The sequence below is a fragment of the Tursiops truncatus genome, chromosome 2, assembly GCF_011762595.2.
Source record: "Tursiops truncatus isolate mTurTru1 chromosome 2, mTurTru1.mat.Y, whole genome shotgun sequence".
In the NCBI taxonomy this organism is placed as follows: Eukaryota; Metazoa; Chordata; class Mammalia; order Artiodactyla; family Delphinidae; genus Tursiops; species Tursiops truncatus.
Genome location: NC_047035.1, coordinates 86,517,362 through 86,532,708, shown reverse-complemented (window position 1 = coordinate 86,532,708; position 15,347 = coordinate 86,517,362). Strand labels below are relative to the sequence as shown.

The 15,347-nt window shown below is 48.4% G+C and overlaps 1 protein-coding gene across 2 annotated transcripts in view; it reads left to right on the top strand.

Moving 5' to 3' along the window:
- Window positions 1-15,347, top strand: part of FRMD5 (FERM domain containing 5) — a 338,961-nt gene that overhangs the window by 303,364 nt on the left and 20,250 nt on the right. For both annotated transcript variants that reach the window (XM_073800881.1, XM_073800880.1), the window contains exons 5-7: window positions 4,286-4,383; window positions 6,555-6,678; window positions 9,639-9,726. In XM_073800881.1, coding sequence (XP_073656982.1) covers window positions 4,286-4,383; window positions 6,555-6,678; window positions 9,639-9,726 — 310 coding nt within the window. The remainder of the gene's footprint in view (window positions 1-4,285; window positions 4,384-6,554; window positions 6,679-9,638; window positions 9,727-15,347) is intronic.

The following is a 15,347-nucleotide window of genomic DNA, read 5'->3' as shown; positions in this document are numbered from 1 at the left end:
CTCTTTTTTTTCTTTTTTGGCTGCGTTGGGTCTCTGTTGCCACATGCGGACTTTCTCTAGTTACGGCGAGCGGGGGCTACTCTTCATTGTAGTGCACGGGCTTCTCATTGCAGTGGCTTCTCTTGTTGCGGAGCACGGGCTCTACGTGCACGGGCTTCAGTAGTTGTGGCACATGGGCTCCAGAGCGCAGGCTCAGTAGTTGTGGTGCACCGGCTTAGTTGCTCCGCGGCATGTGGGATGTTCCCAGACCAGGGCTCGAACCCGTGTCCCCTGCACTGGCGGGTGGATTCTCAACCACTGCGCCACCAGGGAAGCCCTCCTTGGTCATCTTTTAGGCTCTCACACACTCTGCCTTTGGATGGTCCTCCATCAATTTAGGACAACCTGGCATTTAAACAAAAATGGAGGTGAGGTAAAGCCTCTTTGAAGCCAGAAGGAGATAGGCAAAGTTTAACCAAAAAAGTGTCCTAAAGAGAAAGCTTTTTGTCTTAAATCTGGTCTAAAGCTGATTTCTTTTTCATTCCAGTGAGAATTTCTCTCTGATGACAAAGAGTTCCCCTGACTTCATTTAGGACCCTTTTCTCCCTAACCCATAGCTCACTGAATCACCACGCGGGTTCTGTTTCCTCAGCTATAAAATGCGAGAGTTAGGCTCTGTAACTCCTACTATGAGGGTCTGAGACTGGGGAGCCCGACCAGCCTGCTCATTATGAGCTGCTCATTATAAGCAGCTGATCCCTTGCCTGACAACTCAGTGGCCCTGGTGCCAAGGCCTCAGGCAACAAGATAGTCTTCCTTAGGCCCTTACGCCGCAGGGGAGAACATGCCAGGGCCTCTTGGGAATAGGCCTAAGGATGCTATGAGTCATGTGGGATGTATTTCCGTGACCAACAACACTGAGTCATTGGTTACCTCCTTAAACGAACAAAACACAAAGCTTGACGGAAGCTGCTGGGGGAGAAAAGGGAGGGGGGACCCCTAGTGTAACTGTCAGTTGATTCTTTCCTGAGCTCATCTCGTCCTCTGCAGACTGTGGTGTGTTTCTTTAGGATGTTGACTTGCCCCTCCATCCCCTCCCCCTCCAGTTGCTGCACCATATTGCTTGACAGTGTTCCCACAGCCTTACCCTTGACCTCCCTGTAGCTGTTCTACCTTCTGAAGTCTGAAGGAACCCCGCCCAGCAGCGGAAAAGCCTTGTTTCCTTTGCAGCTCACCTGAGGCACCTGTCATGCACCTATCGTGGTTCTCACCGTGAGGAGGAGCGTGTCCCCCTTGGAGCTCTAGAGGAGCCTTTTCAAACCCAGCAGCACCCATAACTGACTCTCACATGCTCCTCCCCGGGGTGGGGGGTGTTGTCCTCACCACCCCATTGAGGACCACTATCCAGAGCCTTTGAAATATCTCCTTCAGTCCCGTACGTGCAGCCCCTGAATTTTGGACACAGACAAGCAGAGAGGTGTGGGAGGAGTGATGCATGAACTCAGGCCCCGGGAGTGATCTGTAAGTAAGAGGCCAAAGGCTTGCTGCTACATCCTGCCAAAGCCGGTGGAAGGTGGGAGTTGAAGCAGTGAGAGGCAGAGAAGCGCTGCCCCCTTCCTTCCACACACCTGTGGCATTTCTTCGTGGGAAGCAGAGTGAAGAGAAGCTTGATCTGGTAGATCCAACTTAAAAAATGACTACTCATTGCACGATGTATTTTTCCTTCAGTTTTCCTTGGGACCGAGTGGGAGTGGTTGGGATAAGAAGGGGAGTTCTTGTTAACTTCCAGACCACAGTAGTCACCTTCCCTTTGGTTTGAGGAGGGCAGTCCATCCTGATGTGGTTAGAAGGATGCTTGCGAATTTTCTTAGGACAGTGCTTCATAAATTTTAATCTATGTACAGATCACCTGGGGATCTTGTTAAAATGATTCAGTAGGTCTCAGATTGGCCTAATTCTCCATTTCCAACAAGCTCCCAGATGCTGCTGATACCCCTGTCGTGTGGGCCACACTTTGAATAGCAAAGCTTTAGGAGAAAAGAAGGTTTGACTGCTCCTTCGTTTCTATGTAATGACTTGAATCACCAAGCCCCAAGCTCTCAGAGTCACGTGATGGCGCCCCTCCTCACCCCAGAAGTTGTGCTGTCATTGGTCCTCTTTCTTTTGAGCATTTTCACATGATCAAGTGGGCATGGAATCCTCTGTTTTATTCTTCAGCCTGAAAACAGAAGCAATAGAAACACCTCTAGTTGTCCAGGGAGTGCCCAATGTCTTTTTGGTTCAAACTGATGGAATTTAAGGGAATTTTACCATATTCCCATTACTCCTGTGAGGATGCTGTAGTTATCTATGGCTGTTTAACAAAATGCCACAAAACTTCACTGAAAAGTATTTCTCATCTCTGAGTGTCTGTGGGTCAGGAATTCAGGAGCGGCTTAGCTGGGTGCTTCTGGCTCAGGGTCTCTCCTGGGGTTGCAGCCAAGCGGTTGGCTGGGCCTGTGGTCATCTGAAGCCTTGACCGGAGGATTCACTTCCAAGATGGTGTACTCACACGGTTGTTGGCAGAAAGCTTCAGTTCCTTGCTAGCTGTTGGCAAAACGCCTCAGTTCCTCACCATGGACCTTTCTATAGGGCTGCTTAAGTGTCCTCGAGCAGAGTGAGTGATCCAAGAGAAGGAGAGTGCAAGGAGGAAGCTGCAGGGACACTATGACCTAGTCTCAGATGTCAGACACTAACTACCACTCCTGCTGTAGTCTGCTTGTTAGAAGCAAGCCACTCAGTCTAACCCACCCTCAAATGGAGTGAATTAAGCTCTACCTCTGGAAATGAGGAGTATCAAGGAATTTGTGAACTTTTTTTTTTTTAACCATGCCACGCGGCTTGTGGGATCTTAGTTCCCCAGCCAGGGATTGAACCCACGACCTCAGCAGTGAAAGTGCAGAGTCCTAACCACTGGACCTCCAGGGAATTCCCTGTGGACATATTTTTAAACCACCACAGATGCCCCCTGCCAAGGACCCACTGTGGTAGGTGACTCACTTAAGGGTGTGATACCCCTGGCCTCTGCTCTTCTCAGGGCACCTGTGAGGTTATGAACATCAGAGACCCCGCTCCTTGTAAAGACCTTTCAGAATGGAACGTCAACAGTTCCATTCCATGGCAACAGAGTCCACCCAATTACTTGTGAAACTACAAAGCAGTTATAGTGCAAAGAGGGTAGAATAACACAGTGATGAAGAGCCAACCTCAGTCCTGAATTTGAATCCTGGTTCTGCCACTTACCAGTTATGTGCCCATGAGAAGATCACTTAAGCCTCAGTTTATCTTAAAAAAGGGAGATAATAACAATATATATCTCAAAGTGGTATGCGAAAATTAGGTGAGATGCTGATGTCAAGTGTGTAAGTCCTGGACTGGGAAACAGTAAGTGCTCAATACACATCAGCTACTATTAGCTGTTCTTGATAGCCTGCTTCCACCTGAGGTGAGAGCTTCCTACGGTTGAGGAAATATTAGCCACAAGTTTCTGCATTTCCTTCACCGTGCCTCTCCTTACACCTTATTCAAATTCTGAGAGGTCTGGTTGACCTCTGCCCATAATGAGGGCCATTCCACGTATGGACAGATTGACTTGGCAAGCCGAGGCAGAACCCTCGCTGGGGCTAGTTCCTTCACCACCTCTCTGCTTCTTAAGAGGCAACGTCAGCAAGGAGAGAGGCCCCATCAGCCCCTCTCTTATGACACAGGTTTCTTTCTCGGCACTGAATTGAGCAGGGCCAGCTCCTTCCAACTCCCAGCACTGGGGGACGATGCTTTTAACCAGGACGTGCCATTTTTGTTTTTGTTTTTTTTTTTTTTGCGCTACGCGGGCCTCTCACTGTTGTGGCCTCTCCCGTTGCGGAGCACCGGCCCCGGACGCGCAGGCTCAGCGGCCATGGCTCACGGGCCCAGCCGCTCCGCGGCACGTGGGATCTTCCCGGACGGGGCGCGAACCCGTGTCCCCTGCATTGGCAGGCGGACTGTCAACCGCTGCACCACCAGGGAAGCCCGCCATTTCTGTTTTGAGCTACAGAAGGAAACTGACAGGTTGTTTTGAATTGAACTTCAAAATCATTTCAGGGCAAAGTGCTTGAAAGAGCCTTCAGGGAAATGAAAACTGTTATTTGTTCTGTGGTATGTTTTGAGATTTTTGTTTTAATGTAGTAAAAGTGTCCCGACAGAGATTTTGATAGGCTTATATTACATATTTATGTCTTTAAAGCAATCAAAGAAATCCTTTATCGTTCATTTTCTGTTTTCTCTCCAGGTATTTAGTCTTCCTGCAGATCAAAAGGGATCTGTACCACGGCCGCCTCCTCTGTAAAACATCAGATGCTGCCTTGTTAGCAGCTTATATCCTTCAAGGTAATGACTTTTGACAGGATAAATTTGCCTTTCATGCTAAGTACTGATTACATTATTTCAGTTACTGCAGATGACTACTTCTTGGATATAAACAGTATCTAACTTGAAACAGAGCCCGAGTTAAAAGACTTTGCCTGGACTCCCTAGACCCAGGAAGCTCTGACCACGCAACCTTAAATCGTTTGTACCTCAAGTCTTTCTGGCAGCCCCTTCAGACTCTGTTCGGGGGGGGGGTGACTTTCCTTGCACCCTTGGTCGATAAAGTTATCGAGACTCTGGAGAGTAATCCAAATCAGCTTTTTCTTGTCTTTTTATTCAAATCTCAAAGATGTGAAGCACCTTGGAATTCTGGTATCTGTTTCAGAGACCTTTCCATTCAGAGTGCTCTAAGTTAAAAATGTTTCCAAGTAACAAACCCATTTTCTAACATGCAAAGAAGGCAGAGTTGGGGTTGTACTCAGCCAATACCCAGGCTGGCGGTTTTTGCGAAACAGTGGGAAAGGTACGTACTCTTCGTATGTGATCCTTTCTCCTTTCGTGAAATGCAGGGGACTTCTGAGTATTCTAAGTTCGTAGACTTCTCTTAGTCCTTTGGCCTGAAGCTGTCACTGGGTTATTTTGGACCATAGCACTAAAACCATGAAGTTTCTATCAAAGAATCTGAATTCATAATCAGAAATCTGTGAACTCCAGGAAGCTACTTTGTGAACAGAACCTAAAAAAAATGCTTGCCAACAAGAAACTAAAGTTCTTCCGGCAAAAAAAAATATCACAGCTGCGTTAAGAATGTAAAAGTCAGCCTATTGCAACTTTGACTTCTGAGACTCCTGTTTTTAAAAACCTCCTAAGCCTGAAGTCTAGAAGGTACTTGCCAACTTTAAGGTACCCAAAGATACTCCTTTCATTTTTTAAAGGAAAACCTGGTCCCATCTAAGTGAAATTTTAAACTCTAGTTTTACCCTGACAACCATATTGAAATTTTCTTTTTTTTTTTAATTTAAAGAAGTTATTGATATCCAACATTGATGTTTCCCATTTGAAGCTTTCTAAGTAAAATCATAATAAATGACTCCATGGCTCAAGATCACTTCAGACTTTAAGCCCAGGGAAACCTTTAGTCTCTTGCTAAATGACAGAAATTCCCAAGTAGTCTGGAAGGCACGATGAGGAGACCTGTGCCACAGAACAATATTCAGTTGTGAAAAAAGGGCACATTTTCCTCTTAATATTTACTCCCCACTCAAGACTTCTCACCTGCACTGGTTGTGGTTCTCACTAGGGGAGGAGAAAAGACAACCACAAAGCAGCTGAACTTCTTAACATCCTTCCTCCTGACACACACACAGTGTTCCCTGTGGAATGCTGCATGTGGAGAAGCCTGGATTCTGACCTAGGAACACATCGTAGGGAGTAGCGTGGGCCCACTGGCCACCCCAGATCTGAGATCTCAGCAGCTTTGGGGATGGACTCTGTGAATCTGCAGGACGAGAAAGCCCCACCCCCTGCTGGGCACGGAGAAGTCAGCCTTAGGACCTGGTGCTCCTGAACTCAGCGGCACTTTCTGCTTATAGCCAGTCTTCCCACTCTGCAGCCCTCTCCAGGGGGCCTGGCACCTGTTCAGCCCTCAGTGAATATTTATTCAAATGTATTCACTGGATTTGATTTGATGGGGACTGAGAGTTGAGTTCTGAGTTTGGGTCACGGCTCATTCATCATTTTGCTGTGTCCCTGCTAACATCCTCAAAACGAGATTTAGTCTTTGGAGGTGGCTCAGGCCCAAAAGCTTCTGTCTTTCTGATCAAGCTCACGGTTTCCTGTGCTGCCACAAAGAGCATTGTTCTCAGGCTCTCTTCTGGGAGCCTGTGGGCCATGGTGCAGGCTTCTGCTCTTTTATTGCAAATTTACATGTGGTGACCTCAGAACGCAGGGTCAGCTCTACCTTCTCCACTTGGCCTTGATATCAACTCAGTGTGCACACCTGGGAGAACAAAGGTGGGCCTGCTCCTGAGGAACATGCCCTCTGCCCGACTCACAGCTGTGCTCGGGATCCACTGTTCTTTGCAACTGTGGTGCAGACTTTAGCTTTTGCTCTCTGTGTTCATCTCTTGTTGTTTTGCCAGTGATGATTTACCTATCTGCACAACTGTTTTCCTCTACTTTCCTTTTGCAAGCGGAGATTGGGGATTATGACCCAGGAAAACACCCTGAAGGCTACAGCTCCAAGTTCCAGTTTTTCCCTAAACATTCAGAGAAGCTGGAAAGGAAGATTGCTGAGATTCACAAAACAGAACTCAGGTGCGTGACACTCGGTTCAGGCCAGGCCACTGTCTCCCTCACAGCCTGAGCACACAGCCTCTGCACTGCATCCTCTGCTCCTGCAGACCCAGCCTCCCTGACTCTGGGATGTACCATTTTCAGTGATCCACTGACAGTACAACCTCAAGGCTCCCTCTGCAAGAACAGTGGTGTAGGCTGAGGCTCAAAGGCAAGAGAGAAGCTATATAGGTAAGGAAAATGGAGAAGGACTGGCCTCTGAAAGGTATTTGCTTCACTAAGATAAATGAAGAGACAGAGGGAAGAATCATGAACTGGGGAAAAGGAAAAGGAAAACGTAAACAGCAGAAGAGGGAAGAGAGGAGGGGTTAAGTGGGGATGTGAAAAATGGGCAAGCCTCCGACCTTGGTCCGTGACAGTGACAGGTGGCTCCTGGATCAGTGGATGGGACCACACAGGGCTGGCCTGATTCATAGCTGGTGTGGGCACCTTGAGAGCACCTCCTTCAAGGGTGTGTCTTCAGCACTGCTTCCTCAACCCCACACCCCTGCACTGAGGGAAGGAGGGGAGAAGCAGCTGGAAGCAGGAGGCTCGTCCTCCTCAGATTCTCCTAGGTCACCCAGAATGTGCCACATCCCATAAAATAGCATCAATGCATCCTCTCACCCATATGAAATAGTGTTTTCTACAAAGGTTGGTTTTTTAAAAAGCAACAAAAGGGTGTTTAAGCTCTACTTTGTACGGCATACTGGAGCACAGATTCCCCAAACTGATAAACTAAGAAAAAATTTATATACAATACAGCATTGTAAAATAAAACCTGCTATCATATGAATACAGTGCAATTTAAAAAAAAAAATCTTTTCAAATGTTTGTGTAACTACCTTTCTGGGGAAGGACAATGTCCAAGGGGTGGGAAAAAGATATTTCTAATGATAACATTAACCTTAAACTAGTTCCCACCTGATGCCCCCCGAAACAAAAAATCTTCACCTTCACTCAAAGATTTTACCAACAAATACGTCCCCAAAGCCTCTTTAGCCTTATAAACAGACCTCCTGCCCACTGTGTGTGGTTGGACTGGTCCCCACCCTCCAGAGGAATGGAGATACCTACCAGAGGTGGAATCCTAGCCGCCTCCCACCCCTCTCCCTGTGCAGGTGCTGCCCCAGCTCCTCCCATCACTCTTAGGGAATAGTGGCCCCTTGTGGTACAGGTCAGAATAAACACATCTGTGAGGGCTCCTGGCTCATTCAAAGGAGAGATCAAGGGTGTGCTGGGACAGCCGGGAGCCCCTGCCAGGAGGGTTTTAGGAGATGTCAGAGCAGTGGGGACAGTCCTCCAGAAACCTCATAGAAGTCAGGGGATCCCCCAGGAAATGATGCCCACTTTGAGGGTCCCAGAGGGTTGAGGGTGAATGCAGCCCACAGAGCCCTCCAGTCTCCACACAGGGAATAAGGAGGCTCCCTGGAAGGGGTAGCGGTGCTCAGCTGCCTCTGGTGCCCAGTCCTTTGCCTGCTGCGCCAGCATTTTCCAAACACCTTCCCTGTGTCTCAGGTGCGCTGGTGGGTGTAAACATCTGCATTCTACAAAATGCCTCCTTACACAGGTACTACTTACACAGGCTCGGCCTCATCTTCATAATGTAAAACTGTGTCTGTGTTTCCTTTCTCCAACTCTAACATGCGTTCCTTGAGGGCCCAGACTGCACTATAGTTTATGGTGTATTTCATACGGGGCAGCACAGAAGCTGCTGAGGTGCTGATTGATTGATGCGTCTCCAGAAAGACACTAGAGGGAATCTGGTCTGCTTCTCCCTCAGGCTGGCTTGTCTTCCTGCCCTGCCGTATTACTTGAGGCAAATGATGAACTTAGAAAGTTTCAGTCCTGCCCACCAGCCGTCAGAGTTGCTGACTTGACAAACTGCCCACACCTCCTCACACTGAAGCCAATCCCACATCTGTAGAAGGAGGTCAGCTTCCCAGGGCACTGGACCCTGAGAGAGCCTGTGGTGATCCTGCACTGGTTCTGTGTGGAGCCCATCCACGCCCCTGCTAAAGAGGCAGCCAGGAGGGGAGTGATGCTGAAGGCCCCTTCCTCAGATGGCTTGGTGCCAGCGCTGGTTTCTTCCTTTTTTCTGCTTGTTTCCTTTTCACAGTCATCACCCTGTGGGCAGACAGACCTATTGTGGAGTCTGGAGAGCTCAGCACTGTCTTCTGTTGCATCTCTTTACCCTCCATTCCTGTGTTCCCATTTGGTAAAGGAAGAGGGTTAGGCAGCAAGATATACAGGTCCCTTCTTTGTGTTTCAGTCTAGATCAGATGGCCTGCAGCCAGCCTACAGATGTATTTTTTTTCTGCCCCCATAGTACTTAAAACCGAAATGCCACATAAAATTCGGTATCTGTGAATTCTCTTTCAAAATCACACCTGGGCTTCCCTGGTGGCGCAGTGGTTGAGAGTCCGCCTGCCGATGCAGGGGACACGGGTTCGTGCCCCGGTCTGGGAAGATCCCACATGCCGCGGAGCGGCTGGGCCCGTGAGCCATGGCCGCTGAGCCTCTGCGTCTGGAGCCTGTGCTCCGCAACGGGAGAGGCCACAACAGTGAGAGGCCCACATACTGCAAAAAAAAAAAAAACACACACCTAGCAATGATGGTGTGACTACAATCCAAGACTATAGCTGAGGAGCAGCTGCCCTCATTAGACGGGGTGGCACTCCCAGTTTGCCCTAGTCCCCACCACTCCCTATTGTATTACACTCAGCCCATGTCATTCATTATGTAGCCTGCCTCACTCTGAAGACTTCCAAGGTTTTGACCCTAGATAAGAGTCTCTGAAGTCGGTCCTAGGACGGAGCAGGGAGCACACTCTATGGAAAAATCGGAGTGTGAGACACCCTGACCACTTCCTAATTGAGTTTACCTCAGGGGAACCTATGGGAGCAGGAAATCCTGAAATCATCCCATTTTCTTTATTCCAGTGGCCAAACACCAGCAACATCAGAGCTGAACTTTTTAAGAAAAGCGCAGACGTTGGAGACATACGGAGTGGACCCTCACCCGTGTAAGGTAAGACCCGCCCCCATGGCTGGAGACTGCGCTGACCTTGCCCCCTCTAGGCAGGGGTCCCCGGTCCGTGGCCTGTTAGGGCCGCACAGCAGGAAGTGAGCGGCGGCGAGCGAGCGGAGCTTCATCTGCCGCTCCCCATCGCTCGCATTATGGCCTGAACCATCTTCCCCCCGCCCCCGTCCATGGAAAAATTGTCTTCCACAAAACTGGTCACTGGTGCCAAAAAGGTTGGGGACCGCTGCTCTAGAGGGTGACAGGCAGGGAGGGACCACGCGCCTGTGCCACCCGCCCCTTCAATATTGGGGTGATTGGCTTTTTTAGTGACAGACGCCAGAGAAAATGTCTCATTGTGAAAACTCCTCTGGATTCCACGCTGCATAATCTTGTGGCGCCACATCGATGTCAGAGTGTCCGAGGCAAAGTCCATCTAAATAACAAATTGGAAACCGGGGCCCCACTTTGGCAGCAGTGGGTAATTTGGTGGAAGTGAAGAGAAGAGGAATGGGGGAGGCCCCCCACAGGGAATGATCAGAGGCTGCTCAGCGCACTGCCCACCCTTCCCTGACCCGTAATCTAGTTTCTTTCCAAGAGTGGGTTTTTATTGACTGCAGCGGCCTAAGTCACTGCGTGGAACTGCAGTGGAGTCACGTTTAATTCCCTTATGCGCGTGTGAGGGCGGGACAGGAACCAGCCAGGGAGGCTCTGCCCAGAGAGGAACCTCTGTGATTACTCACGTGAGTCTGGCATTTCAGAGACGAGCTCGGGCAGCCACTCGAGACTGTGGAAAGCAGTGGAGACCCGTGGCCTCTTCCTGTCTCTCTGTGGCCGGGTCCGTGCGCTTCAGCTCCTCATCCCAGCTGCTCTGACACTTCTGGTCTCTGCCTCAATTTCCCCAAATCTTTGCCTCTCTCTTTCCACTACTGGAGAGACCCCAGTATCACAAGTAAAACTGATTCTCAAACACTGACCTCTTCTTCCTAATAAGTGAGGGGCACCATAAGTTTCCCCCAAAAATTAATAGAATGGAAACCGAGGAACCCAGTGATGTGGAGGCAGAGGTGCGTTTCCCTTGGCCGCTTGGTGAGGAGATGGTGATGTTTTTGTTGCATAGGATTTAATGCCGAAACTTCAAATATGAACTTTGAGAGCATTCTGGCACTCAGAAACCTGGTCACCCTCCCAGCTCCACAGTTCCCTATCTACCAGCACAGCCTACTGAAGATAACCCCTGTGCTCTTGGGGGCCAGCACTGTCAGAAAACACATTCATGCCATTTTATACCAAAAAAAAAAAAAAAGAAGACATACGGATATTTACAAATGAATTAGCAAAGCTTCCTGAATAATGCCTTGTGTACAACCGATGTAGTTTAACTTGCATAAATTCTTCAGATACTATCAGCAGGGGGCTGCAGAGGACTGACTGACAAGAGCTTTGGAGTCAGCTGGCCTTGGCTCCAGGGCCGGTCTCCTCCTTCCTGGGGCCTTCAGAAACTTCTCTGAGCCTGGCTTTCCTCATCCGTGTTAAAGTCCTCAGCAGATACTCCGCACCTGTGCTCCCTGAACTGCTGAGTCACTTCAGGACCTGAAAAGACAACAGCTGCCTTCTTCTCTTCTCCGCCATCCTATGTGCGGCTGGATTTGCTCCATGTCTTCTCACAAGGCTCACAAGTCTTGTCTTCTCACAAGACTTTCAGGATCAAGCAATTCCTGGCCAAGAAACAAAAGCAGAATCATCCCATTCCCCATTTCATTTTCGAATGAAAACTGGTAATAAAATGAGGTACAACTCCAAGAGAAGACATTGGAGAAGAACCACGCTGGGTCTGTAAGGAGCCTCGCATATGAAGTGGCACACATTTATGCTGTGTCAAGGTCACTTTCATCTTACCATATCACTTTGAGAACATCACTACCGTCTGACCAGCTGGGTGTGTTTTATTGGGAAAATTATTTTTCTCTTTGCGTGTTTCTGCACTAGTGCTTTGGTTTAGTAGTAAATATGTGAGACCTTTGGTTAGAAGGGAAAAAAAAAAAGACATAGCTGCCTAAAGATAGATATGGTCAACAGAAGATGCCAGGTCACCTCTGTATTTAACCCCACATCTGTCCAGTCCCCTTGTGGCCACACAGAGTGCCCACCTCTTCAGAGATGGGTCCCTAGGCAGGGCTGTCACCTGATGGCACGTAGAGGTGGGCTGACAGTGAACCTGAGCATGACAACTGAGTGTAGCAGGGTGGGGATTCTCTGCTGTTGCCTATGGGGGTCTGGAAGCTACAGCGGCAGCCAGCTTGGTGTCCAGCCCAAATCCACATGCACCCTAGGACTGCGGGGGTCCTGGCTCAGGCCTGTCTTTTGACGAGTCTGTCCACCAACAGACACAGAGGTGAAGAGGCTACAGGAAGGAACCGGCTTTCACACCAGGCACTGCACAAGGCCCAATCCCATATATCATATCATTTCATCCCCACGGCACCCACTCCTAGAAGGAGAGAGGGAAGAGAGGTTTGTGGCACACCTTCCCTAGCAGGCCCACTGGAATCCTTTCACACTATTTTCTTCTCTAATCCTCCTGCCAGCACTGGGAGGTGGATATTATTCTTCCTGATTTACAGACAAGAAGATGAAGAAGATGAAGGTTCCAGGAGGCCACAGTGTACAAGGCCCTGAGTGGCAGAGCAAGAATATATGAACTAAGGTCACTTCCTGTTGCTGTGTATCTCTAAGGAGCAGAAGCCCCCAGGGGACTTCCTCTGGGGAGAAGGTGGGAGCAGTCATCTTGCTGGGATTCCACTTGCTCCTGGGCCCTGTACTACTTGCTCACCCAGGGCCACATCAGGGCCCTGCTGCAGACCCCGCGGCTCATCTCATTAGGCTCTGGCTCAGGATTCCCTCGGCCCTCCTGAGGAAGGAGAACAGTTTGGGAGCCTTTACTCTTGTCATTAAGTAGAGTCACTTTGGTGATAGGCTACCAAGCCCTCCCCTTAATGTTGCTACAAGGAGAGCCGAAATAAGCTGGAGTGCTTGGTGTAATAAATACTGATGATTTCTGTTAACAGAGAGGCAATTACTGGGGCCCTGGGAACCTGGGGCACACAGCCCTAGGGAGGACAGAAGAAGAGGAATCGTTTCGATAATTAAATGAGATCAGACCAACACTTCGGATGGGCTCTGTTCTCCTGGACTGATTAAGAAGCTGCTGTTCTTTCTGATGGTTTCTTTCTGCCCAGAGGGTCCTTGCCTGGCCCTGGGACTAGGAAGAGGATATCCTACCCACTCTGGGTGGGACAGCCGGAGGGCTCCAGTAGCTAGCTGTCTTACACTAATACCCAAACTCTGAACTTGCACAAGCTGTCCTGAGCTCTCTGCCTTTCCCCTGACCCCCAACTCCTGGCAGGAGCCCCTAGCAGACCAAGCCTACAGCTGCTGGATGAGGAGGATGGAGCAAACCACTGACAGCCCAGTGTTGCGTCTGCTCCCCGGCCCTGACACCTCTCCAACCTCTCACCATCTTGTTCCTTCCAGGGAGCCTGGGACTGGTTGTTTGCCTTGGGTCTCCTGCAGGCCCAGACTGTGGCCTCCTGCCCTGTCAAGGATTTGAAGTGGTCAGACCCACCACATGAGCCCAGCCTTATCATGAATCATGAAGGTGCCATTTATTGAGAGCCTCCACATGCCAGCCACTTACACTATCTCATTTAACCTTTTTTTTTTTTTTTTGGCCACGCCACACGGCACATGGGATTTTGGTTCCCCGACCAGGTATCAAACCTGTGCCCCCTGCAGTGGAAGCATGGAGTCTTAACCACTGGACCACCAGGGAAGTCCCAATCTCATTTAATCTTTACAACAACACTGCCAAGAAGACATTCTTGGGCTTCCTTGGTAGCGCAGTGGTTAAGAATCCGCCTGCCAGAAGACCTAAATAGACATTTCTCCAAAGAAGACATACAGATTACCAACAAACACGTGAAAGGATGCTCAACATCACTAATCATTAGAGAAATGGAAATCAAAACTACAACGAGGTATCACCTCACACTGGTCAGAATGGTCATCATCAAAAAATCTACAGACAATAAATGCTGGAGAGGATGTGGAGAAAAGGGAACACTCTTGCACTGTTGGTAGGAATGTAAATTGATACAGCCACTATGGAGATCAGTATGGAGGTTCCTTAAAAAACTAAAAATAGAATTACCATATGATCCAGAAATCCCACTACTGGGCATATACCCTGAGAAAACCATAATTCAAAAAGAGGCATGTACCACAATGTTCATTGCAGCACTATTTACAATAGCCAGGACATGGAAGCAACCTAAGTGTCCATTGACAGATGAATGGATAAAGAAGATGTGGCACATATATACAATGGAATATTACTCGGCCATAAAAAAGAAAGAAAATTGAGTTATTTGTAGTGAGGTGGATGGACCTAGAGTCTGTCATACAGAGTGAAGTAAATCAGAAAAACAAATACCGAATGCTGATACATATATATGGAATCTAAAAAAAAAAAAAGGGTTATAAAGAACCTAGGGGCAGGACAGGAATAAAGACGCAGACGTAGAGAATGGACTTGAGGACACGGAGCGGGGGAAGGGTAAGCTCAGATGAAGTGAGAGAGTGGCATGGACATATATACACTACCAAATGTAAAATAGATAGCTAGTGGGAAGCAGCCACATAGCACAGGGAGATCAGCTCCGTACTGTGTGACCACCTAGATGAGTAGGATAGGGAGGGTGGGAGGGAGATGCAAGAGGGAGGAGATATGGGGATATATGTATATGTATAGCTGATACACTTTGTTATAAAGCAGAAACTAACACACAATTGTAAAGCAATTATACTCCAATAAAGATGTTAAAAAGAAAAAGAATCAACAAAAAGAGTAAAAAAATAAATAAAAGATGTGGCACATGTATACAATGGAATACTACTCAGCCATAAAAAGAAACAAAATTGACTTATTTGTAGTGAGGTGGATAGACCTAGAGACTGTTGTACAGAGTGAAGTAAGTCAGAAAAACAAATACCGTATGCTAACACATACATATGGAATCTAAAAAAAAAAAATGGTTCTGAAGAACCTAGGGGTAGGACAGGAATAAAGATGCAGACATAGAGAATGGACTTGAGGACATGGGGAAGGGGAAAGGGAAGATGGGACGAAGTGAGAGAGTAGCATTGACATATATACACTACCAAATGTAAAATAGATAGCTAGTGAGTAGCAGCCGCATAGCACAGGGAGATCAGCTCCGTACTTTGTGACCACCTAGAGGGGTGGGATAGGGAGAGTGGGAGGGAGATGCAAAAGGGAGAGGATATGGGGATATATGTACACATATACCTGATTCACTTTGTTATAAAGCAGCAACTAACACAACATTGTAAAGCAGTTATACTCCAATAAAGATGTTTAAAAAAAAAAAAGAAGAATCCGCCTGCCAATGCAGGGGACACAGGTTTGAGGCCTGGTCCAGGAAGATCCCACATGCCGCGGAGCAACTAAGCCCATGTGCCATAACCACTGAGCCTGTGCTCTAGAGCCCATGAGCCACAACTGCTGAGCCCGCATGCTACAACTACTGATGCCCGCGTGCCTAGAGCCC